The sequence below is a fragment of the Elgaria multicarinata genome, chromosome 1, assembly GCF_023053635.1.
Source record: "Elgaria multicarinata webbii isolate HBS135686 ecotype San Diego chromosome 1, rElgMul1.1.pri, whole genome shotgun sequence".
Classification (NCBI taxonomy): domain Eukaryota; kingdom Metazoa; phylum Chordata; class Lepidosauria; order Squamata; family Anguidae; genus Elgaria; species Elgaria multicarinata.
The window spans coordinates 159,444,336-159,471,793 of NC_086171.1; the positions used below are offsets into that span (position 1 = coordinate 159,444,336).

Consider the following 27,458-nt stretch of genomic DNA (forward strand, 5'->3'; position numbering starts at 1 on the left):
ACAAGCAGAACACAGTGCAACAGCACCCTCCCACTCATGTTCCCCAGGAACTGGTGCACACAGGCTTACTGCCTCTGACATTGGAGGTAGCACATAAACATCATGACTCATAGCCACTGATAGCCTTCTCCTCCAGGAATTTATCCACCCCTCATTTAAAGCCATCCAAATTGGCGGCCACATCGCGTGGCAGTGAATTCCATAGTTTAACTATGTGCTGTGTAAAGAAGTACTTCCTTTTATTTGTCCTGGATCTCCCACCAATCAGCTTCACGGGATGACCCCAGGTTCTAGTATTTTGAGACAGGGAGAAAAATGTCTCCCTATCCACATTCTCCACACAATGCATAATTTTGCACACCTCTATCAGGTCTCCCTTTAGCCTCCTTTTTTCCAAGCTAAACAATCCCAGTTGTTGTAACCTTCCCTCATAGTGAAGATGCTCCAGTCCCTTGATCAATTTAGTTTCCCTTTTCCGCCCCTGGTGTAAGCTTGCTTAGTACACGAAATGAGTGAAAGCACACCCACTATAAGGTATTGTGTTAGGTGGCTTATGCCAGGTAGCATCCCTCCAACATCCACCTTTAGATGAAAGGATAATGGTAACAAAAGGACAGTAAAATCCTCTTCCCTAATTGCCTGCCCCATCGTCTGGAGAAAAAGTGCTCAAGAATGTTTTTTTCAGAGACACGGCTTGGCTCCAGGTCTTACCCAGAACTTGACAAGGAAAAAGGAGTTCTGCGGTCCTCTCTCATAGAGCTCCTTCAAACCACCTTTCTTCTCAGGGAACTTGTCATAAATCTGGCGTATATCCACTGCCTCCAGCAGTGGGTCACTGTACGAGGGATTCGTCTGTCCAATATGCACAAAGAGGTGCTTGCTATACTGTAGGGAGGGAAAAACATGATATGCAAACATGTGGGAGCAGATGGCATCATTCTCCAATGCAAAAATTAAGCCATGGCAAAGGGAATCAAGCACTCCTATTGATTCTGCACTGGAAAACCCAAGGCTAAGCTCCCTAAGCTTGAGAATCACTGCCATTTGGACAAAAGCACTCCAAAAAAGACCCACAGTAACCACTCTATTGCACAAAGCAGCAGGGGGAGGGCAGGGCTCAAATCTTAGGCCGCATTTATTGCAGAGAGCTGATAAGTGGAAGGCCAGGCTTTATGCAAGCACCAAGATAGGATACTAATCTGCAGAACCTATTCTTTAGTAACAGCAGGAAAAGTCCATCACCTCTCCCCCACATCCCAGCCCAGCGGGGGGAGGAGCAGTGCTAAACATTCTTCCTTAAGAGTTACCGTTTCAGGGTCACGCTGCACTTCCATGAACGCTGAATACTCAAGGAGCCGCAGCTTGGTAGAGGCGATGGTGCGGTCCTGCCAGACTGGCACAGCCGAGGCAGCAGGTGGGAGAGGAGCCAGGGGCTCGTAGCCTAGAAGAAGAAAGTGTTGTATCATTCCTGAGGACTGTAGGGGGAGGTTTCAGCTGCAGAGGCGAGGAGAAACCTGTTAGGCTTCGATACAGCTCAGTTGCCCATCGTTTCAAGTGGTCAAGGACTATTTCCTTCATTATTGCCTAGATGTCAATTACAAAGTAACCATGCTCTCAAATTACAAGAATTCAGAGTCTGAACCTGCATATTTCATTTCTGCAAAAGGTTCTGGACTTTATGCAATTGGGAGACAGCAGTAGTAAAATGGAGATTATCCTGTACGTTAAACCAAGGGTGCCTGTAAACAAAAAGGTAGAATTGACTAGCAGTCTCAAACTCCAGATCAACTAAAGGGTAAGATGAAATGGACTATCTTTTCTAGGTAAAGCTTGGTTTAAATTCCTAGATACTACAGCAATCCAAGAAGTCACCCTCCTGTTCCCCGACAGATAAGCTTCCTGAAGAAATACATCATTTCCTGCTATCAGCAAGGTGTTCCACCCACACAATCCATCTCACTGATGAGGAGCTGGGGGATAAAATAAAGAGATCAAAGGACAGCCTAGAAGACTAATACAGTAGGCAGGTTCTGCTCAAACTAGGCAAAGATCCTCCTACCGGGTCAAATTTAAAAGATTGAGAGCAATTATGGTGTGAATTCTCTATCATCTGGTTAAATAGTTTTGCCAAATTTCCATTTTAGTGCTGATCTCTCCATTGCCTTCCATGCAAGCTTCATGTGAGCTTGGTTGTGAAGACAATGCAGCTCATGCTGACTCTGGTTTCAGAGTGTCCGCTGTGACGATGGACTAGGGACAAGCACTGACCCAACTCAAAGAGCACATAGCTTATAAGAATTTGTTGCACTCACACGGTGCATCAGAAACCTGCAAAATTCCACCTCAGGCAACGTGAAGGTGAAAACCTTTCAGTCAAATACAGCAAAGTGATGGGAGACCCATGATTAGATGTCCTTTTTTCTTTTTTGTAAGACTAAAAAATGGTTGTGGCAACATTGGGGGGGGGAGGGGTTAATCCTCCCGCTGCATCATTTTTCCAATCTAGATTGCACCCCACCCAGATTCTCCTTGCTCTGCAAGGAGAAAATTCACAGGTTCTATCATCGTTTGGGGCAAAGTGAGAAAACATAACCCTTTGCCATGCAGCAAGAACATATTCAGTCTCTCTGAATGAAGCAGGAGAGGTCCACCATCCTGGCTGGACCAAGACTCAGAGAGAGGTCCTCCGTAATGACAGAAGACAGCTAGAGCTAAGTGTATAAATAAGTAGAAGCTGATATTGGAAATGGCAGGGAAGCCAACAAAAATGTTATTTTAGGAAGCAGAGCATCAGTTTGTTGGAGAAACCAGGTGAGCCAAACTACTTACTGGCTAGTGATGGAGGCATAGGTGGCTGGATGGGGTAGGCTGGTTGTGCAAAAGGTTTAATGCTGAAAAACAAAATAGCATTGAATAAGTTAGTCAGGGTCTTATTTAATAAACTTGCCTCTAATCCATTCATACCTGTAATCAGTCAGAGGAGGAGGTCTCCTAGAGATCAGTAAGACTGCAATCCTATGGCATCCCAAGGGCCATAGGGGAGATCAGATCTTCCCCACCAAGGTCAGAAGCAGAGCTCTGGCCTTTAGGGAGATCTGATCACGATCCTCCTGCCTGTCCCCTGGGTATAATTCCATGTCTCTTCCCTCTCTGACATCAGAGGGGGGAGAATTGGTGGCATGTTTTTATATTGTATTTTACATTATGCTGTTATACTGTTTGTTTTGTATTTTGAATGGTTTCTATGGTTTTAATTTTTGTAAACTGCCCAGAGAGCTTCGGCTATTGGGCAGTATAAAAATGCAATAAATAAATAAAATAAAATAAAGTGATGTGGCTGCAGCAGGAGAGGCTCCAAATCCAAATGAGTGTGCTGGCCTCTCACTCAGTCCCTCTCCATGCTCTCAACATGGAGAAAGTTATAGACCATTCCCTAAATTATTTTTCTCCCATTGCTTGGAAGGGGAGGGAAATAGTAACAAAAACAACAAAATCCAGAGGTGGGTTTTTTTTTGACACTCAAACCCCGTTTCTGCCTTGCTGGTTAGAGCCTGGCAGCTCCTCCTGAGCTGACCCAGTAATAGGATTGCCCTGCCTGATAAATCTTGGGTAGCTTCTCTTATACTTAGAGCCATAAAACCCCAGAGTGTTCCTTCCTCTCCTCATCTGCCTTGCCTACCATTTCAGAATCTGAACCAGTTGCTGGGGAACACAAGCAGGTGGGTGCTATTATATTCATGCCCTGCTTCTAGACTTGCCACCGGCATCTGGTTGGCCACTGCGGGAACAGAATACTGGACTAGATAGGCCTGTGGTCTGATCTAACATGGCTCTTCTGATATTCTTAGGTAGAACAGTACACAGCTGAGGAGTTGTTTGAAAGCACCACCCCACCAAATGAATACTGTGTGCCATGTCAAAAGCTTATCACATAAGAAAAGGATGGGGCAGGGATATGTGTGTGGCCTTCCGGGGAACCCCAGAGGGCCGAACAGGCACAGAAGAATATAAGAGGAGCCACCCTGGATCAGACCACGGGTCCATCTAGTCCAGCACCCTGTTTACACAGTGGCCAACCAGCCATCGGCCAGGGACCCACAAGCAGGACACTGCCTCTGATACTGCAGGGGTTGATGCCTCAGTCCTGAGGTCCTGCATCCCTGGTTTACATGGAAGAGTTTTCAAATAAATGGGTTCCCCTATATGAGACTTGAGTTGGGAGTAAATCCCACTATGATTCCATTTGAATCGGTCTTATTTTGGAAAAAATGTGAGCATAGCATTTTAGAAACCCAGGCAGAAATGAGCAACTTGCTCAATTTGGCTCTGGCTTCTGTGGAATGATTCAGAAATTCACCACTAGGGCCTTTCGCTAACTAGTATGCCATGCAAGTATGCAATCCAAGTGCTTGCTCTTCAAAAGTCATGTCGAAAGCTCACAGATGCCTTTACTTACTCCTGAGAAGGTCCAGACTGTCCTGGGATAGGCCCACTCCAAAACTGTGGAAACAAAAAGAATGTAGGAAATAGCGTCAGGGATATTCCCGACAGCTGCATGGCTTCTGCTGCTCCGATCCAAGCAGTTTAAGGGTTTGTAATGTTATGTAATGGTAGTAACAGCCAGCCTACATGACACTTTTTCTGTCGCATAGTTTGGAAATACTGCCACTAGAAGGGAGGGCTGGATCAACTGGGAGATCCACACGAAGTCTGTGCCCTTCTCCATCCTCCGGTAAACCACTAAGGGGAAAGGCTGGGTCAGATAAGCCACAACAATGTGGTGTTGGTGTGTGTAAATAAGAAAGATTAGATGAGGGGATTGGAGGAACTCCCATATGCGAAGGGAACGGAGCAGAAGTTGGAGAAGAATATGTGTTAGGTTTGTCAAAAATGTGTAAACGCATTTAAGAAGAATAAGGGTGATGTGTGCTGGGGATGGAACACACAATGAAAAGGTGTGTTTAGAACAGGTATGGGCCATCAATGGCCCATGAAACACCTGCCCAGCCCATCAACTATCAACCAGAGAACATCAGCAATCCTGATGCAGATATTGTTGTTTCCTCACTGCTAATAGCACCCTGCCTCCGAATTGCAAGTGGTGGGGAGGGAAGCTTTAACCTCCCACACACCCAGCTCCAATCCCAACTCCCACTGATCCCATCCCTTGAACTCTGCGGGCAGGGAAGGAAGGATTAAGCCTCTCCATGCCTGTACACTAAGATGTGTGGGAGGGTGGGAAAGTGTGCAGGTGAGCACTCATATGTGGCCCTGATCTACCACCTGGCACTGCATGCAGCCATCAGGGCCAAAGAAGTGGCCCACCCCTGGTCTAAAAAGTTCCAAACAAAGCCTATTGGTTAGAATTACGCCATCAAATATGGAAATAAGCCTCCTCTTTGTGCCACGCCCACCACTACTCTCCATAACACAGTGGTAGCATTTACTGCCAGGTCGCCCCTTTGAGCCTGACTGTCCTGAACCGTCAGGAGCATCTCTTACCCTGGGAGCAGCAGAGAAGACAGCCTGAGGGAGTGGAGGAGGGGGGCTGAGCTTGTTCTGCAGGACACTGGCAGATACGATCTGTGCCGATGACATGGAAGCCATACTCTGCAGAGCCTTGTCTTTCGAAACCTGATCCTTCAAAAGGGAACAGAAGAGAAAGAGGAAGAGGAGTTACGAATCCAAATCTTGAAAACCCACAAATATAACCATCTTCTGGAATTAAGAATCAATTTACACAACATTTGTTAGTTGCATTAAGACTGCTTGTTTTCAGCCTGGGTTCAAAATATGCTGGCAGTAAACCATTCATGCAAACTGGTTCTTAAAACAGCTTAGAATGTTGTCACTATTTCCCCCTTACCCGCCCCTCAAAGCTCACTTTTCAGGGATCCTGCTAGTCATGGAGAATAAATCCTTTAGTGCTGTACAACAAACCTGGAGCTCAAAAGGGCAGAGCACAAACATCCATGCTGGTGTGCTATGCAGGTTCGCATTCAAGCTCCCCAAAAGGTATTAAAGTTTGCACCTCTAGCAGCCCTGCACCTCATTTTAGTCTTTAAGGAGCATAAGGATTTGTGCCCTCTAGATCTTTTCCTCAGCAGTACCTATCCATAGGGAATTGATGGGACAGAGACAAAACTGAGCTGCACTTACCAAGTTCATAGCCTGTGTGAAGGCGGGGAAAAGAAAGAAAGAAACATGGTTAGTACCTTGGTTATCATACTGGACACTGAGATATGGAGTGGGGAGCCTACATAAATCATAACAGCTATCCATATAATGGAACCCATAGCTCAGTGGCCAAAGCACCTGTTTTGCATGCAGAAGGTCCCAGGTTCAATCCCCGGTATCTCCAGGTAGGGCTGGAAAAACTCCTGCCTGGAACCCTGGGGAGCTGCTGCCAGTCAGTGTTAACAATACTGGGCTAGATGGAGCAATGGTCTGACTCAGTATAAGGCAGCTTTCTATGTTCCTATGTCAAGCTTCATTTTGTAAACAGACTACACCTGATTCAGGGTGATTTCTAGTGTAATCTCTTTCATTGAATCCACATGATGACCTGGGACCCATGGTTCAAGGAGAATGAGAAAGGCATGGATGAAACGAGGCTTATCTCAACAGGTAACTTTTTTTTCATATTTACCAATCAAGGGGAATGCGGTTGAAGCCTGAAAAAGACTGGAACAGACTATTCTGTTTTGCGCGTCTACAAATCTGGCCCAAGCTATGGATGATAACATTTTTTTTTCACAGATTGCATAGATACTCGTGCAAACAATGCACCAGGTCTGCTCACTGCACTCTTCCGCCATGTACCAGTAAATATATACAGAACAGATAAAAAACATATTAGGGAATATGAAGAAGTTTAGGTTCTTTGGGCTGTGTGCATATATTTCTCAGAGCAGTCATAGTGCTAGAGAAGGAGTTAGTTAACTACTCATGTAATTAAATTATTCTTTGGTACTTGTGATGGGCTAACCTGCAGAGCCCTAAGCTTGCATACAGGTAGCCAATAGATCTTTTGCATTTTTTTTCATTGTAACTTTGACTCTTCCTTTAAAGACTATGGTGGCAAACTGGGTTATGGATACCATTTCTCCGTTTGGCCCTCCATTTGGAGACATTGAAACCATGTTGGGCTGATGCGGAGTGGGGTTCTGCAATACCGGACTGGAGTGCTGGAAAGAACAGAGCAGAACTTATGGACATATAAAAAGGTCCTCTCAGGTAGGCTTGCAACAACATAGTGAGGTCAGAGTTGGGGAGCCTATTTTCTGAGCACTCCTTCCAATGCAGCTATAAAAATCTCTTTCTCTCATATATGTATATGTATTTTTCCACCCTGGCTTTTCTTGATTTTTTTGCCAACTCTTTCCTTTCTACTATTAGCTTATAAGCCTGCTGACAGGGCCCATTTTAATCTTTCAGCATATAGTGGCTTTAGGTGGTGGTTTTAATAATTTCTAGAAATGTAGTAGAATGGACAAGGGTGTCACGGGAGAGGCTATAAAGCCACTATTTCAGCATAAGAATACACAATGCCCCAGAAACACAAGCAGGAACAAAATGGCTTAGTTAATGTGACTCCATTAAACGTAACAGCTACACACTCAAGGTACCCTTTTTGCACCCAAGGATAAGCTTCAACAAGATTAATTTTGGCGTCTGCGTAGGGTTGGGCATTTGACTGGTTAAATAATGGTGAAGTATCTTTAAAGCATTAATGTTACAAAACAAAGTTTTGGGTTTCTTAAAAAAAATTGTTTAAGTATCGAACCTATCGCTACAAAATAAGTACCAACAGGTTGGATACTTATGCTAATTACAAGAAACTAATTGGATAGCTATGGAACAGTAAGATTAACTTTAAAAGAATGGTCATACATTATGTATTTGATTGCAGTTTTATTCCACCCTTTCTGCAATGGGTTCTTGGTGGCACCAACCGTTCCCCCACTATATCTTTACAACAACCCTGTGAGGTAGGTTTGGCTGAATGTTTGTGAATGGCCCAACATCACCTAATGTGTGACAGTGCAAAGTATATATGCCTATTTATTGAGTTTAGTTGGGCTTAATCCTGTGTAAATGGGTATAAGATTTCAACAGGAGTGAAGACCAGAACCGGGATCACTCCACCCATTAGGTGGTGTTTTTGCCTCTGATGAATACTTCTGTCCCTCTTTGGGCATGTCTGATGTTACAGTAGGTAGCCAGTAACAGAAGGTTTCTTATGCTGCTAGGTTTTGCTCCTGAGTGCTTCAGGGCAGCCTTCACTTCTGCCTTTGCTAACACTTGACAGCATAATGAAATAAAAAAGTTAGCTGCCCTCTACACACTGGCATTCTTGAAATATTTGACCAAAAAATTTACCATAGTCAATTAATAGGTGTCAATTGATAGGCATGCCAACCCTAACTCTGAGGCAATGTATTTACTATCATTTGTGAAAGATGAGCTACAAATCAGGTTAAAGAAGAACTCAAAACTGTTCTACAGTTACATTCCATCATCATATAAAATTTGCTAGTGGCTGCAAGGCTAGATCCTCTGAAAGGCCTTTTTCACTGTTCTGTGCTGCTCTTCAACTGCAAGAGATTCTATTATTAGGTCATACTGAACGTTGAGCTTTAGCCTATACATGTAGAGCAATTTAATACACTTGTGGACTAGCCAAGATCTTCTTTATTTGGGGAGGATGGGGAGACATGCTATCCTTGGGCTTCTTCAACCTGTTTACTGCAACTGCTGCCTTTGTGGACTCTAGAAAGGGAAGGGAGGATATTTTGGATCAAGCAGTTTGCATAATTCCCAGGGCTGGAATCTCTAGGTACTTTCCAATGCATATATCAAACAACAAGCATGAACAGAGAACCAATATCAGTATGAAATACCCCTCCCTCCCTCCCTTAATACATCCGCTCCCCATATATGCCCTCTACAGGCACCTTACTTGACAAAACACAATACACAGAACACACAGAGGAAAGGGTTATAAGAAAGGTTAGCCAATCTCCAGTTACAGAAGAAAGAAGAAAAGGAAAGCCAACCACAGAAGAAAAGGAAAGGCAATCACAGGATAAAAGCTCTCCAGTTTTACCCTTGCTCGACTTCCTTGGCTCCTGGTCCCATGATCTTGCTCCAAGCATCCTGAATCAGGACAAGCAAGCCTATGACAGAAGATGCTCATCTCTGGCTCTATGCATCTCCATCCTAATCAGGTCATCCTATTATATGGGCCTTCTTGGCAAAATATTCTTATACTATCATATTTCCTATCTGGATGACAGATAGAGACTCTGATCTCACATGTTCCTATATCTGCTAAGACAGTTAAACCACCCTAGGTGGACCACTGCACACACTGACAGTTTTTTTAAAAAATATATGAAAATATTACTTATTCACAAAACACAGTCTAGCAATCAGAATGTGTATATCCACAACTTGTATGAACAAATTTTCTATAGAAAAAGCTTTCAAAAGTGCTGGGGGGATGGGGTAGATGCTTTTTTTTTTTGGTATAGCTGCTGTTTTAATCTGTTGCTTCAATGGTCAACCCTGCTTAGGAACTATGGTTCTGACCTTTTGACTAACCCAGTAGTGAGCTTTTCTAAATGTGGCTGTTAATTCGCTGCATTTACTTTTGGTTTTGTTGCAGAACTGAGATCTGACCTCTACACAAAGAGCTTTTCCTTACCTGCTTTTCTGCTACATAATCTCTAGGTGGCACCATGGTATAACAGAATAGCACAAGTGAGGAAATGCATTTTTTTCACTTCCCCATTTCCCCCACTCTATCCATCCTTCCAGGAAAAATGCTCTTAAATAACAGAAGCAAAACTGAAGGGTCATGACATCTTCTAAAGCACCCATCAACAATCGTGAGGGAGGAATAATGAGTGCAGAATAAATGCCTCATGTAGAAAACTTCAGTGAGCTGGAACTGAACAAGAAGGGTGCCCCATGGTCCTATTGTCACTACTCAGCAGCGGTGGCAATTGACTCATGTCAGCCCACAATATGGGCCCACCGCCAATCTTACATGGCTTCCCTGACTAAGGCAAGGTCCAAATTGTTATGGCTACAATGGAGCACTTGCACAGAGGGATAGACCAAAGTCAAACACACTAGATGGGAAATAGCAGCAGATGCCCATGGATAAATCCAGAGCTGTCACTTGCCATACCACCAACCTGAGGACTTCATATATTATTGGAAATGCACCACTCCCGTCCTCCTGAGTGCAATTAGCTCCTGACATGGGAAGGCTTCACTACTTTGGGAGAAAATGGACTAGACCTTTTGAGGCAGTCCTAGCCAGATTTTGCCAAATGGAGGTACTCTATCGCATCTGCCTTCCTGCTCTCTCTTCCCTCAGCAGAACTCTGAACATGTCTGGTCCCAGGAACAAAGGGAGGGGAGCAAAGACATAAAAGGAAAAGAGCAGTAACCACAGAGCGCAGCAGGTTAGTTGCCAGCATGGCCATGGCTCAAAGGTGGGAAAGCCGGGGAAGCGCGTACCTTCAGCTTGGACTGAATCTCACGAGATTTCCGTCTGGCTAGAACCTGCAAGTGGCTAGAGACCTGCAGAGAGAAAAGCAGAAGGAGAGGGGGAAAACAGCAGAGCCGTCAACCAGAGGAAAGGAGAGGAAGGAGAGGGGGCTGCCCATGCTCAAACACCACGGCGCATGGGCAGGGTCTCCAACGTACCTTAATGCCAACCTGGTACTCTCGCACCTTCTTCCGAGCTAGAACCTGTATATGGCTGGACACCTAGTCCCCGCCAAGCCATTCAAAAAGGAAAACACAAACAGAATGAAGATATGATCCCACATTGTTTTGCGTGACAACAGTGCTTCAAGCACCCAGGTGACACAAACTGGCCTCCCAAGCCAGTTGAGGTTCCAGAGGAGGAATATCAGCTCTCAGAGTGAATGGCAGTTAGCGCTGATCGAAAGGATCAACTGCAAGAAACTGCTACAGACCCACAGAATGCAATGGTATGTAACATTTGGGGTATTATCCCTGGAAAACTGCATTTCAGAATGTAGCTTCATCTCCAACACACTAGTATTATCAACTTCTTACTTATTATCATTCAGAGACTTCTACACACTACTGATTGTCTTGGCTTCAGGGACTACTTCCAACTTAACATTTTGCGGCTTCATGTCTTTACCACATGACCACTCTCCAAGCTACACAAACCCAGGTGTACTAATTTAACCAAACAATAGAATCAATGGCTTTCATACAGCCCAAAATATCCAATGCTGAATACTGTTTCTATTCAGGCAGTCAAAAATCTTAATGGTTCTTAAAACATGAATATTAGTACCTAGAAAGATGAAATCTTTTCCAGCTCTTTGCAAAACTGCCTTCAAAGAAGAATATAGAAGTAGGGTTATAACTACCATCTCACAGGTTAATCACATCTACTCCAGCCATAGAAGTTGTTAAAAAATTAAAGAACCAAATTTTAGACAAACAAGCTTGAAAGTATCCTCAGAGAGAACTCTGAGTCTCCTTCCATGACCCTTTTAGAGCCAAGCACCACCATACATACACAGCGGCTTTTTACCATTAAGCACTAAGAACTAATAGATGGCAGTCTTTGTATGACCAAGGCCCTAAGCCACTTCTGCAAAACAGTTCACATAATCAAACAGCCCACCAAGGTTAATTAAAACCAAGGTGGGTTTAAGCCTCACATAACCCATGTTCTGTGGGTTCAGGTAACATGACAAGCTTTGGCTTGAATACTGAGAATGGTGTCTGCTTGTTATGGTTTAAATAAGCCGCAATGAGTCATGGCAATAGTGCAAACCCAGTCACTGCAGCTGGAGAGCCATCTGTCAGGTATGCTTTAAGGTGGATTCCTGCATTCAGCAGGGGGTTGGACTCGATGGCTGTATAGGCCCCTTCCAACTCTACTATTCCATGATTCTAAGATAATTATATGACTTTGAGGGATGAGTATTTTGGATAGAAAGGCAGTTTATATTTGGCTTAAACCTACCTCCAGAAACAATCTTTGTGGAAATTACAATGCATATTCCTGCATTATAAAAACATAATCAGGATATTGCAAATGATCCACAGAAAGAAGAAATGGCTCTTTTACAAATTTGAGAACACAGATGAGAAGACCACAGACTACACCAACTTGTATGGTTTTCCCCTCTACTCCTAATTTATCCCTTTTTCCTCTGTATGGATTTTATTCTATACCAATGATTTATTTATTTATTATATTTATATACCACCCCATAGCCGAAGCTCTCGACTATGATTAGCATTGCTGGTGAGGTGCAGTAAGGCAGGCAATAGCAAAAGACAAGTTAAGTCTGCTCTTTTTCACAATGGAGGCTATACATGCCTTGCCAGCCATAAGGACTCCTCCTACATGCTTCAGGTTGGAATCCAATTAAATGTATATAGGACAGTGTTATTAGCCTGTTCCAATTACTCACAACCTAAAGCTTCACCAGAAAGTTACAGGGGTAGCAAATATTGGACATGAGTGGGGGTGAGAAGAATGGCTGCAGATACATGTAATGTAAAGCTCCTCAAATCTAGATTCACTTTCAGTAGCTACAAATGTCTAGAGAGAGACCAGCACATACTTTACATTTCCAACTGTATTATACTAAGGAAGGAAACAATACAAGGACATAGAAGGGGAAGCTGGTGAGATTTTTTGCAAATGAATGTTTAGAATGTATTACCCCTTCCACTATACAACAACTTTTATCAATATGTCATTCAATATGAGCAATGTAGCTATTGAGAGCTGGGAATTCCACATGGAAACCTACTATTGCCCACCATTGAAGCCTAAACATCCTGTGTTTCTCTTGCATGTTTGGAGGGTGCAAGGAGGAATTCTCTCGCCATACCCTTGGTTGCAGGTACATTTGACCATCCAAGAATTCTGGATATATCTGCAATTTTACTTCCCAAGTCATCACAGCATAGAAGTTACATACCAACTAAATACGAAGACCTGGAGCTGTTTTCCATATCCTTTTGAGAGATGTTCCAAATTAGGTTGTGGACTGACCTACTGTCAACTGCTCCATGAATTCTAAACACAATCTAAACTGATTAGATTGTAGAGCACAAATGTGTATTGACTAGTGCAAGAGGAACACACACCATTGCCACCAAAAGCCCTGCCTGTATGAGGAGTTTTTCAGGTGAACTCAATCTGTAGACCCAATCCCACAACTCAGCATGGCATTTCTGCTGACCCTGCACCAATGTCTCCCCAGGGCAGAGCAAGAGACACACACAGTAGATGCATGCAGTAGCTTACCTTCTCTGCCCCTATTCTGTTTTCTACTCTTTCAGTTGCAGACTAAGGATGAACCAGAAGCACGGGAGAGTGCTATACAAACTTACTCAAAGAGCCCCAAAGATGATCTAAAAACCCAATGGTTGCCTCCAGCCTGATTTTTGTGCAATCTGCTGCCATTATTTACACAAGGAGGGAGTAAAGCCTGAACCACAGGCCATGGTTTGTTACTGGTTTGCATTCCACTTTTTCCTGACATAAAATCCCGTATCTCATTAAAACTCAAGTCTCTCTTCCTGGCCATTTCCCCAACTCTTTCACTATTGCAGCCTTTTTCTTTTTATTTATGCTTGTGAATTTGACTTAATAGACCCATGCACCAATTCACCTGGACACAGCTTTAATCTAATTTGTTGACAAGAACTAAAAATTTAGCTGCTTCATAATCTAGGACCATTCAGATTCCTTCCCTTTTGTTTTGGATACACTAAATCCAAGTTAGTCAGTAAAGAAGATTATATTGTTTGAATTTAATATTTATTAAGAAAAAAAGATCCAGCCTGACATTCAAGAAGGAAGAACTTGTGTAGTATGGGCAATACACACATACAAAAACTCCATGGCAGCGAATGACAAAACTAAAATGAAATTAGCTTGACACAAGTACCCATGCCGTATATATGTCCTCAGCCTCTATAGATTCCAGATTTCCTCTACAGCCAAGAGGAAAGCTGGAAGCAACAATTGCTGGGTGAATAATTTTCCTTATTGGTCACTCGTGATTTGAAATAAAAACCTTTCGCTCTGGCAATCTACCACTTTCATCGCTATGTGGCATCTTTTATTGTGCTGTGCCTATGCTTCTGCTTCAGGATTCTTCTTAGTCTAGTGGTGCAGTCAAAATAGTACTGGGACTAGCCCCCTGCAGGGATTCTGGATGGGAGCTCAGGCAGTTTGAATTAATGGATATGGGCAAATAATGCAAACTTGTAGGACTCCTCCAATTCCATCTAATTCTGTAAAGAGGATTCTTAAAAGCCTGTGCCAATTTTGTGTGCTTCCAATGCTGCAAGAGATTTGGGAGTTGCAGTTGTCAATATAGATTTCATATACTGGCTTCCAACCAAAGGTCCAAAAATAATAAAATAAGCAGATGATAATTCTCATAAATTTTATGTGAGACAGACAACTGTCATGTATGTTTCGAAAAACTACATCAAGGAAGGTTAAGGGGAGATCTCACAGTACCCTAGTGACTGAGTCAGAAATACAACCTTAAAGTTAAAGATCTCCCTTGCATAATTTCTGCTAGCTCAGGTGCTCATGATCTATCTCAATGGTACATCAAATTATGGCAGTGGAACACATATGTACATGGAAACTTGCATGCACACATGTCTGGTTTCAGCAGGCTCTTACAGGGCCTCTTCCTCATTCCTCTCTCTATCACTTTTTTAAGGGGGAAAGGGAAGCACCAAGTGCATTTTTACCTGTTTTCTTGTCCTTGTTTTCCCTGTCCGTAGCTTGATGTACCTTGCTATCAATTCATTGCGACCTAAAGCAAAGAAAGGAAACAGAAAACATAATGAAAGCTAGAGCCTTCCCCCACACTTCCTAGTGTACAGAAGGCCGCCCTCTGAGAAGTCAAAACCACCTCCCTTTCATCCCGAGTCTGAAGAAGAGCCAAAAGGCAATTCCTAGCTTAATGAGATTTTACCAGAAGGTGGTGCTAACACAACAGTTGGCCAAATGAACACAGCAGCCAGTCAGAAGAGGCTGTGCCTGAGGCCCTGACTGTTTATGTACTGAACAAGACACCTACAGCACTCCACAGGGGACGGCAAAGGAACATGAAACTGGTGAGTGTTGTGCCCTCAGGCACAAACATGGGACACCCAGAAAATTAACAGGGGAGCCTCAGCTCTCATGGTGTCTGTTATTAGATCTGCTCCTACTATACTGGGAGAGGCCCAAGGCTCAATGGCCATTGCTGAGGACCACGCAGAGAACCTCAAATGCTTCTTGCCCAATTCCACCGTCAAGCTCTCGCATGAGCATTGTGAGCTCTGTGCCAGAATCTGTAAGGAAAGTTTGCCCGCCATCCCAAAACGATTTCAAGAAAATGTTTTATCATATCAAGGGGTCAAAGAGCTATAAAAGTCAAGGACATGGAGCTTCCTCAGAGCTTGGAATTTGATTTTTGCGACATTGGACAGGGCACGTAACCCCATGGGGTATTTTAAGTGGCACTGGCTTTTTAAAACAGCACTTCCCAACCTCCGCATCCTAATTTGAAGCAGAAGAGCTTTTGCTCCACATTTTACAGGCCAGCTGTGGCCAATCTAAATTCAAACGTCAGAGCAGCTGGGAGCTCTCTTTTTCCTCATCCCCTCCCATCCGAACGGGGTGGGGGTGGGGGAGAATGGGGCGGGGGAAGCACGGCAGATTTATTTTAATGGACCAGATGGTGGTGGCTGGAGCTAGCTGAAATGCCCTTGCCGCTAACTTAGAAGATCTCTCGAAAAGAAAAGAAAGAAGCAAAACGTTAGAAAGTTGAAGCAACTGTGATTGCTTGGGCAGGGCAGGCTCTGGATGTCAGCTTAGAAAACAGGCCTCTCTCTGTAAATGAAGAAGTACCACAACCCCTCACCCTTGTCTCTCTCCCTCCCTCCTGCCTTCACCACCACACCCCACACAGAATCCCAGTCTTCAACAGACAAGACCAGGTGCTCTGCACTGTAGGGCTACAGGGTCAAACAGCACCATGCGAGAAGGAAAAGGAATGATGATATATACTGCATTAACAATGCCCTCATCATAAAAGCCAGCTGGCTCACTGCACAGCCCTTGATATGCATAGTTCCTGACATGGGTGAAAAAAAGCAGGCCCCAGAGGACTTGCTCTCTCTGAATGGGATTGGAGCAGAGTAGTTCCACAAATCTCTTAAGAGTTGGTGTTCTCTTTACAACCCTATCAGCGACAGCATGGTCCTGTTGGCTTAGTGGAACCTTCTATCCTGGAAGGAAAGGCAGTAGTATCTCACTGTTCCTATGTTCTAGGCCAAGGATAGGCAACCTGGTATTTTGCATTACATCTCCCATCAGCCCCAGCCAACATGGGCAATGATCAGGGATTATGGGAGTTGTAGTCTAAAACATCTGCCGAGTGCCAGGTTGCCGACCCCTGTTGTAGGCCTTACACTACTATAGCATTATATGCAATTCACAGATATTTTATTTAAATTTTCTGTATTCACTCTTTCCCACAAACATAGACACTAATTCACAGTTAAGGAAAAGGAGGTACAGAGCTCAAAGAATCACCATAAAAGCTTGAAGAACCACCCCTGGAATCTTGATTGACAATATAGTACCCCATATTCCTCTTTTTCAGTCACTTATGCATTTTGGACTAAGAAAGATTCATTTGGGGAAAGGGAGTTCTGGAGGGCCCCGGTCTTAAATTAGTGCTTTATATTAGTGCCTCTCTTGGTAAAGTTGTGACAAAGATACAGAATGTGGCTATGCAACACAGCAATTTTGTATTAAAAGTACCCATGTTTAGCCTGGCAACTATTTATTGGTTTAAAACTGTTAAAAATTTCCAGATTAGATGATCCATTGTATATTGAATTAACCACACTGAATGCAGGGGGTGGGGGTTAAAGCAAATTTCCCAACTTCACAAATGTCCTGTGAGACATTCACCCATCCACCCCACAAAGCACGAAACACACAGTGTGCTTTGCTCCTTGCTTACACCCTATATCTGTAGCGGTTTCTTCATAGGAGTCAGTATAGTTCTTATCTACTGCATAGCAATAACTCGTTTATGAATCTGCCTTAGTTCAATAACAGAGTTATCTATCAATTTCTGCTGCCTTATCAAACTTGTGCTACCAAAATTGGTACCTCTCAAACATTGTTTTTTTCATAGTGTGGTAATTATAAGGAAGCATTTTATTCTTCCCTATAATAGCTTCACAATAATTCATAGTGTGGCCATGTGTTCTACTTTAAAGAGGAGAGTCCTCTATTTGATGGTCTGTCTAGTTAACAACAGCAATAAAACACACACACATGGGAGAAGGAGGTGTGCACACCAACAATTGGCACTAGATAGCAAACTATTTCTATTTAAATTATAGTAATTTCAAAATGTGCATCAATACATCTTTAAATATTACACAAATCTATGTCCTTTTTGCCCCTTTTTAATGATGCATGTTCTTTTTTTATGATGTGAAAGTGGCTTCTAAGATTCTGCAGTGTTTTTGCATGCTCATGGTATAAATTTCCATGCAAATGCAATGAAAGCATAAGAACAATTATAAAACTTCAGGATGAGTGATTGTTTTGGTGAGTGTTAAGACAGTTGAATCTTCTGCTCCCACCTTCTCCAGTTTTCACCAAGAATGCCTGTTAAGCACAATTCAGCTGGTGGCATCAAGGGAGGAATAGTTGGGCACTACCAAAGGCCCATACCCCAACAGGGGCCTACTAACAAAAGCCCCCTTAGGTTGCTCCTCTTTATTATTGCAGCCTGCTTCTTCATCTGACTCTCACTCTGGCCCAGATGACAGAGGTGGTAAAAGGAGGAGGAGGAGTTGCCAAGGCCTACTTGCACACCGGCACTCTGCCTGTCAAGCAAGCAAGTGGTAGCAATGATGAAAAAGAGAATGAGAAACCATAAAAATTGGTGATAGTAGCAGTGAGAAGGCGTCACTGAAGAGGGCGTCTTGCCCAAGAGCACTTAAAACCAAGAGCCAACATTGGTTGGCATAACTAGTCCATTTTACACTGCAGTCAATATGGCCTGCAGTCTATCAGTGTGCTGCTGTTAACTTATAGAGTAAACAGGACAACTCTACACCATATTATTATTATTATTATTATTATTATTATTATTTATTATTATTATTATTTATTTATATAGCACCATCAATGTACATGGTGCTGTACAGATAACACAGTAAATAGCAAGACCCTGCCGCATAGGCTTACAATCTAATAAGTTGTAGTAAACAATAAAGAGGGAAGGAGAATGCAAACAGGCACAGGGAAGTGTAAACAGGCACAGGGTAGGGCAAAACCAACAGTTATGATATTCTTGTTTGGGTGTTTGTGGGCTCAGGGGTGAAAGGCATACATATGGGTTAAAAGAAAGCAGGACAACCACTCCCCTGCCTAAAAGCATCCCTGTATAGAAAAAGATGCAGACCATGACTTGTGTTTGACCTAGCCAACAAGGAACTCCAAAAACTGTCTACAGCAACTACCATTCTCTTCAGCCTTTGAGTGACTTCTCCTCACTCAAACCTTCAGCAGAACCTAGCCATTGTTGCAGTTACTTCTTTTCTTAAAGCAAGCAGTTTAGAAAGAAAATATCACAGGACAGACACCGAACTCTTTCTAGTTCTTTGTGCAGGGCCTGCAGGTTCTTCATCCTTTCTTCTTGAACCTTTTAATCTTCTCTCAGTTTATAGCAGCTGCAGTATGAGCTCAGACTAACTCCCACACTGAGTTTGAGACAAGGCCTCAACTACTAGGCCCAACAGAGTTCAAGGCTTTCTTTATTGAAAATATTTCTTGGCTGCCTTTTAGGGCAGGAGTCCTCTCAAGATGGCATACAACAGTAAAATTCACATAATAAAAACCGATGCACTAATAAAAACAGCAACAGCTGACTGAACTAGGTAGGCCAATAGGAACAATGCTTCTAGACAAACTTAAGAACAGTCAGATATATTGATATTAGTACATTTGTGCTCTGGATATTATTCCAGACAGTATTGTAAAAAACACCACAAGTTTCTTATTACCAGCAACAACTATGCAGTATTTGAGCAGCTATTTTAAGAAGAGCCCATCTTCACATTAACCCCTAGTATACCTTAACTGTAATTATAAACAGAACCTTCAGCATATTTTACAGTGATGATAATCATTTTATCACAGAGAGCAAGTCATAGTTATGAGAAATATAATTAGTGTGTATGTATCAACCAATCAGTTATGCTTTCTGTGAAGAGAGGGGTATAGGTTAGGGAAGGGTGTATTGAGAGTGTGTGCCGTGGCTTTGAGGAACAAAGTCACATTCTTCGCAGGGTCGGCAAATTAAAGAACTTTGCTATGATCTTTGCCTGGGTACTAACTACCGAAGCACCAACACTAAGAAGCTCATTAAGTGCAAAAGAAAAGCAGGACCTAACTCTGCAGAAACAGAAAACTTATATCTACATCCATTATAATATGCCACCACTGGCTAGCTGAGACCCCAGACTAACTGTTTCCACAGGTTGCAAAAGAAGGAGCATAGGGTGCAAGACAGGCCTAAGGTTTTAGAACAGGAGTACTTTAAGTGTATTTACAAGGACGCAATGAAGATGCAAGTGAAGAAGAGGTTTGGCCAAATCGAAAAAATATTTTTAATACAGTTTGGGCAATTTGCTTTAAGTATGGAAACTTGAGTGCATTCTACCCTTATATAGGTTGTGTTACATGCTATCCCTGACACTGTCATTTAAGTTCTTAATAAACACATATACATAACATAAGTATAATTTTCCTCATTTTTCCAACTACACATTTATTAGCTTTCCAACTGCACAATTCTTTTTAACTGTACATTTTGTATCTAACTGTATGCTAAAAAACAAAACAAAACCTTGAGTTATTGTAAAAGGCAAAGGTGGCCCAAGTCAATTCCAGAGTATGAGATTGTGCTACTCGAGCATGTACAGCCCATGAGCCCACATGTATTTGTGCCTCTAATCCAAGCGGGCTCAATCCCTTTGGGTTGGTGCACACATTCACAATGTTGACTCTTGTGGACACTCTCATAAAATGGCCACCATAAAATGGCCACCATGGCCCATTCATAAAATGGCTGTCATGGTGGGCATGGTCAGTCACAAAATACCCATTTCCCAAAAACAAAATGTTGAGACTAAAAGAAACGTAACTTGCCCAAGAGCCAAGTACAAGACAGAGGTAGGGTTTGAGCACCAAAACAAAATCACTATTTTGAACACAGTTTTCTGCTCCAACATCCATTTCTCAGAAGGCAAATTGATGAGGCTCAGAGACAAGTAACTCGCCCAAGAAGCTGAGTACAAGACAGAGGTCGGGTCTGAGTCTGAAATGCCAGTTCACCTATTTGCCCTCACAACGAGCAACAGAATATCATTTTCACAGAAGGCAAACTGGCGCTGCTCAAAGAAATACACACACACCACACCCCAAAACAAGCAAACCACACGCACACGCACACACACAGAGCCTAGGCCAAATGCACCACACATTCCAGGCCAAGAAAGCCCTCCATGCTTGCCACCTCCCCTCTTGCCCTCCAGGATGATCCCTGTCACCACCACCACCACCACCTCAGCTTGCTTTTTTCTTCTTTGTGGGTGGCTGGGCATGCTTCAAAACGAAGCAGTAGCCACCCACAATTTTTATTTTCTAAGACTGCCTCTTGGGCCCATAACCATTCGTGGAAATAAAGATGGCGCTGGAGGGCGACACTTGGCTTTGCAGCATGTCAGCCTCCCAGTTACTTTCTTTAATTAAATACAATCTTTAAAAAGAATCTTTAAAATAAAAATAAAAATCAGGGGCAGGGAACGTGGTGGATGCCAATAGAGGTGTCCACGGGCATATTGGTTCCCACAGTCACCACATTGGAAACTCCGTCTCTAGTCTATTGAGACAGAGCAGGCAATAATCCAACATGGAAAAATTAAGCAGACAGTTTAGGCCTCATTCTATGCCACCATCATGTCCACAGGCCTTCCTGTAGCACAAGTCCAGGTGTGCTACAATGCATCAACAGAGGTTGGCCTGTCATGAACCGAAGCCATCCTGACAAATCACTATATAAAAAATGTGGAGGTGCAGCTAATTTTGATAAGCAGTTTCAATTAACTTCTTTCCCCCCTCCTGCTTACCTTCCTGATTGCATATGCATATTTATTGGCTGATCCTTAACTAGAAAACTTCGAACAATTGCTTGTGACTGGCTCTCCCCCACATGGGATCTGACATCACTCTAGATCAAAGAAACACTTTTCAGAGGGGGAAGTGCTTTAATTGACTCAGGCTGTCCAGGTCCTGTGCTGACTAAATCATTGTTTCCATGCATGCAAACTGCATGCCCATCACTTGGGAGAGAAGAACTTAAGCTTTCTAAAACACTCTTCCTAACTTCAATAAACTTTGCATTTTGCCTATGGAAATTTTTCCTCCTGTCTTAGAGCATTCAACATTTTAAAAAGCCAAATCAGAATTCTAGATAAAATCATATTTTTGTTTCTTTCAATTTTCTTTTTACATATGATTTAATGTTCATCCTGTTTTCCTCTATGAATCTTATTTTGATATAACACAGAGGAGAGGGAAATAGCATGGCTAGTAAGCCATTTCACTTTTAAAAATATGTATGCAAGAAACTGAGTTCGCCTTGGCTCTTTACTGGCTATTTGCTTGTTCTCCCCACAGACCTGATTTGCTGCATCACAGGGCTATTCATTCCCTTTTCCCTCTTTGGGAGGGGTGACAAGGAGGCAGCTTTCCTTTCTGTAGAATTCATCCAGGTCTGTTGTGGGCTGAACACGTCCTGGCTCAGAACTAATTTCACTCTTGCAACTGCTCAAAGCAGGATGGCCAGCATAGGCTGCCCCATGCATACTTTAAGGTAACATATAATAGATGTCCCTTTGGTATATGACTCTCCCATGTAACAACAACCAATTGCTAAACAACCCAGAGGTCCAGGTTCAGACATCCTGCACTACCTCTTATGAGGGAGCTGATCATGGGTTGTGGAATAAAAGAAGGCAGAGCGCCTGCTCTTGTATAACAACCCATCAGTTCTTTAACTGATGGCTTGTTGTAAGGAAGATGAGATCAGGCCAAGATTGAGAGCTTGATTGGGAACTGGGGAGATATGTAAATAGCAGGCTGCACTTCTCTGCTGGTGTAATTGGTTTTTGAGATTGGCAAATCTGAGAGATTTAGGAACACTTAGCTCTGCACTGACAGATTTTTAAAGTTTATTTTACTAACAATAATTGACTTTTCAGCTAATTAATATGAGTTTATGGATTAACGATCTTACAGTACTTGTCTTGGCTGATGTTCTACAACTTTTAAATCTTCTAAATCTTCATCTAACAGAACAATCCTATTCATGTCTACTCAGACATAAATTCTACCAATGGATTTTACTCCCAGATAAGTGGGTACAGAATTGTAGCCTTAGACTATTCTTGATTCTCACACTCGTTGGATAGATTACAGTTAACTATTTATTGCATATCATAGGTGTGACATCTGTTTGTAATGTGTGCTGGTGGAGGGTAGGATGGAAAGAAGAAGGGAGACTTATTTTACTGTGATAGCAGTAGCAAGTAGCAATCTTCTATCATACATCCATTCTGCTAATGTCTAAACACTTCCCCAAACTTCTAACTAATGGGTTGGTGGGGAAGGGAAGGGAACAGTGGGACTATAGGCAAGATGGGAGAACTCCCTGGCTGCTACTGTGCTCTGTTTGCCACCCTGACGCTAAGGCTCCAAATTCTATAGGTCAGTTTGCAAGTCACAGTGACAAAGTGTGGGAACGCCATGCATGAGACACTTCCATTTTTTGCAAACAAACTCCAATTGCGGCTAAACCACCCAGTGGTTAAAAGGGGAAGTGGCTCATACACAGTGAGTGTCCCTGCAAATCGTGGGTTAAGTAACCCTCCATTTGCTGCCATGATGTGCGAACTGGCCGTGAGCTTTTCATTATGGCTGCTAAGCTTGCAAGAGCAGCAGCAGAGCAAGCAGCTAAATTGAGGTTTGCAAAAGTGGTCAGAATCAGAGGCTTCAATTTTTCCAGCCAACTCATATTCTGACATGTACTTTGAATATAGGCAACATAAGACCCATGTCTCCCAAAACAAAATATTTAAATATTAGTTTGGACCCAACCTAGGGTAGTCAAGCTATTGTGTCTATTCTAAATCAAACATGCTGAATCAGACCCAAATAGCTTTAGAGCACTGGAACACTCAATTTCCCAGGCTTTTAAATGTTTCCATTGGAAAACTTCCAGAAAACCCATATCACTATGGGCAGTAGAAGAGCAGTTCAGTCTGTACCAGAGCAATGAGCTGTTCAGACTGAGGAATGAGGCTAGGGTCAGATAGAGTCCGTTGTCCCCTGTGTGTCCCCTGGTTCCTACTGAGAAGCTAGTTGCAATACCACCCTCTGGCCATCTGCAGTGGTGGTGCTAAAGCACAGCAAAAAATAGTCCAATAAGCTCCTTCTTTCTCCCAACAATAAATTCAACTGTGGTAGAACAAATAATTGATAAATAAGTTTTATCCTGGTTGTGCTTTTTATACTGTATTTTGTATTTGTGTTTTTAACCTGTTGGTTGTTTTATTATGGTTTTAATTTTTGTGAACTGCCCAGAGAGCTTCGGCTATTGGGCAGTATAAAAATGTAATAAATAAATAAATAAATAAAATGATGCAGATGAGCTGATAAGACCATTGGTGTCTATTAGGCAACAAAGAATGCAATTTCTTATTCAGGTTGACTCTAACTTACAAGCTACCAAATGATGCCACAGAGCTTTGTTTCTTGTATTTATTTAAGGGATGTTTCTCCTACCTTATCACCATAGCCTTAAGGTGGCTATGAGACACCTATAACCTCTCTAGAACAGCCACATGGCCACTGCTGGTGTGAGGAAGCCAGACTAGACGGATTATTGTTCTGAACCAGTTTAGCCATTATGTACTTTCCAGTGTAAAATTAGAAGTTTCTAATCCATGTAAATATATATGGTTGGGTGGGTAGAACTAAATGGTGCCAGTCTCTCTTCAGAGCATACAGGTATATATTACATTCAAACAGTACTTCAATAAGACAAATAATTGCAATTACAGAGAGCTTCGGCTATTGGGCGGTATAAAAATGTAATAAATAAATAAATAAATAAATTACTACCCAAGCAACAGTGCCATGTTGTAAAATTCCCCCTCCCCAAGGCCTGCCTAGCAGCATCAAAGACATTTTTTTAAATTTTCCAGGCTTTTAAATGTATTTAACATATTAATTATTTTACTAATAAATAATTCGTTATTTCTATTTTACCTTGTTTTGCCCTAAAAATTCTATCAATCGATTGGGCACAGGCCTTTTGGAAACTGTTAAGATCAAGCATAACCTACCCAAAGAATGAGCACCATTTGGTCGGAAGGCAGGATAAAAAAATTGACAGATAGATAAGAATGAACATCTGTCAGGGGTGTGAGCCTGCAACTACCATGTCGTTTTCTCTTGCCAGGAAAGCAGACTTGTGCTCAGTTTTCAATAAGAAAAGTTGCTCATGGATGTGCTTACAGTTGTACATTTACTCCTGTGTAAAAACCGGCTGCTATAATCTCTGTAGTGAAGTGGACAGACAGCAGAATTTGAATAGGGGAAGTCCTGCTTTTGTAAAGGATTCATTGTATTTGCTTAGGCAGGTCAAGCCTTAGTTCATCCAGGAGGCAAACCAGATGTTACATGCGACATGTGTGCAGCAATCTGACTTAAGTAGTGCTCATGTCCTGCCTGGGGGCTTCCCAAATGCATCTGGTTGGCCACAATGGGAACAATACTGGACTAGACCGGTCTTTGGTCTGTTCCAGCGTGGCTCTTCTTATGTTTTTAAGAGTTTGAAACTGAGAGCAGAGAAATATTGGGAGGGGGCTGTTAAAGATCCACGTTCCTATAATGTTCTCCCCCATGGGTAGAAGCAGCTGGATGGCATGATTTGAAATGGGGGTGGTGGTGGAATGGCTGGAGGGGAAAGGGTTAAGCAAACTGCCAGCCTCCCATGGCTACTTTTCATAGAAACAGCAGCAGCAGCAGCTTCTGCCACTCTCAAGAGAATATTATATCTCTCTCCTGCATAACATCTAGTTTGGCCCTAAATGGGAATTTCAACAACCCTGTGAGGTGGGATAGTGAATGACTGTAAAGAACTTTGCAAATTAGAAGCAATGCACAAGTATGATTTTTTCCCTATTATCATCATCAATCATCATCATCATTATTATTATTATTATTATTATTATTATTATTATTATTATTATTATTATTTGTAGCAGCAGTGGCAGGAAAACCTTTTGCAAATCCCCTCTCTCTCTTTTCATGCACTTATTACTGATTGTGCTCGTGAATGGAGAACAGATTGAGAAGCTCTCTCCCCCATGGGCTCTTCCCCTCTAGGGCACCTGCCCTGGCTAACGGTCTCTCTCTCTCTCTCTCTCTCTCTGGTACCGGCAGGCACTGCAGACCTGACTCTGTTCAGCTGTTCTGGTCCCGTGATTCACCAGAGGCTGTGCCATTCCCTCTCGGAGGGCACGTCCTCCTCCAAATTACTACATTCCCCAAATTCCTCTTCCCTGACACCACCACGTGAACCAGTTGGACAGCTCTGTTAAAAATAACCTAGTGGGGCAACCTTCCAGCCAATCAGCACGCGGCAGCATACCAGCCCTGGCGGTGCGCAACTCAAGTTACACCTGCTGTCTGGGGCAAGTGCGCAGCCTCCCATGTGCCTAGCTAAGCTCCCTCGCCCAGCGGAGGAGAAAGAAGTGCCCCTTTGCCATACACGGACCAGACCGTCTGCTGTCTCTCTCCCCTCTTGCACACTGGCCACTGTTCAAGTGCTATAGGTTACCACAGGTCACAGCTCTCCCCTTCCTTCCCCTCAGTCACTCTTTACAGCAGCTGGGAGATCAGTGCCTGTGTCAGTAACCAGCTCACTCGTTAGCCAAGTATGACCCATTTATCGTAGGCGTTCGGCTCGCCTCGTCAATGTTCTGGGATTCCTGAGGCATTCTACTTCTAGCACCTGCCTTGAAATGAAGCTGTCTTTGACCTTCCAGAAGCCCCTCTGCTCCTATTCGCCCACTGACCCACCCAAGCATTGAAAACTTCAGGAGGAATGTTTCACCAAGTTCAAGTACGCTTTAGCAGTCCATTTCTAGGGCTTTCAGTACAGAGCACGGTGTATTCATAACAGGCACTGGGACCTGGTTGGATTTTGTAGAAAGCCTGTAAAACACTAGCAGCCAACATGCTCTACAAAACTAGGGGCATGGCTAGATGAGGGGGGAGGAGGTGGATGATCTCATGATTTTATGGTTGCAAAATTGCCCTGCTCAGTCCACACACGGTGCATGACGTCCCAGGAGGAAGAGGACGTCGCGCCCGCCATTTTTTTTAAAAAAAAGAAAGAGGAGCTGGAGCTGGAGCGCACAAGTTAGTGGGGTGCTGTTGTTGTTTTTAAAAAAGCCCTGACACTGCTCCCCCCCACCCCCAATGAGCATGGAGTGCTTGCAGAGCTCCATGCGCTGTGCCCGGTTCCTCATGTTTACTTGCGAGGAGCCGGGACTATACCTGGACAGCTGCCCACACGTCCCGCGGTCTTGGGATCATCCCAGGACTGTGGGAAAAACCACAAAAAATGTGTAGGGCCATATCCTGGGGAAATGCAGGAATCATCCCTCCCTGCTCCTGGGATCCCCCGTGCATCATGTGGACGCACAGGGATGATCCCCGGGATATTGCCCCATGTAGTCATGCCCTTGGCTGCATTTGCAGAACACTAAACAATCTTAGGTATTGTTTTTATTGTTTAAATGTTTTCATTTCAGTTTTTTTTTTATATCACAAGGTAAAGCTGCCTCTAGGTGGTTTATAAGGTATATATTTTAAAATAATAAAATATAAAGTAACTAAAACAGAAGCATAAATCTTTTTTCAAAAAACAGCGACAGTAAATATCTATAATATAAAAATGGACATCCATTAATTTAAAAGCAGACTGGAACATCCAGGTCTTTAATGCCCATTTAAATACAGTCAGGGTGGGTGGGGGGAGATTATTATTGTTATTATTGTTCTGGATTGTGCACCTAGTGTCTGTATTGTTTGCACATCCTTTTATGTACCAACATACATTCCTCTTCCCAGAAAGAAATTATCTCAGTGAAGTCAAGGAGAGCCAGTGTGGTGTAGTGGTTAAGGTGATGGACTGGGAGTCGGGAGATTCGGCTTCAAGTCCCCACTCGGCCATGGAAACCCACTGGGTGACTTT

The 27,458-nt window shown here is 43.0% G+C and overlaps 1 protein-coding gene across 3 annotated transcripts in view; it reads right to left on the reverse strand.

Annotated features, from left to right (window-relative positions):
- TEAD3 (TEA domain transcription factor 3) overlaps positions 1 to 27,458 on the reverse strand; it is a 102,331-nt gene that overhangs the window by 7,710 nt on the left and 67,163 nt on the right. Inside the window, exons 3-11 of one of the 3 annotated variants that reach the window (XM_063140988.1) lie at positions 14,800 to 14,864; positions 10,723 to 10,785; positions 10,534 to 10,596; positions 6,160 to 6,171; positions 5,503 to 5,640; positions 4,457 to 4,500; positions 2,830 to 2,891; positions 1,308 to 1,441; positions 712 to 885 (exon numbers count right to left, since the gene is read on the reverse strand). In XM_063140988.1, coding sequence (XP_062997058.1) covers positions 712 to 885; positions 1,308 to 1,441; positions 2,830 to 2,891; positions 4,457 to 4,500; positions 5,503 to 5,640; positions 6,160 to 6,171; positions 10,534 to 10,596; positions 10,723 to 10,785; positions 14,800 to 14,864 — 755 coding nt within the window. The remainder of the gene's footprint in view (positions 1 to 711; positions 886 to 1,307; positions 1,442 to 2,829; positions 2,892 to 4,456; positions 4,501 to 5,502; positions 5,641 to 6,159; positions 6,172 to 10,533; positions 10,597 to 10,722; positions 10,786 to 14,799; positions 14,865 to 27,458) is intronic. The other 2 variants (XM_063140996.1, XM_063141005.1) reach the window with 2 other exon arrangements.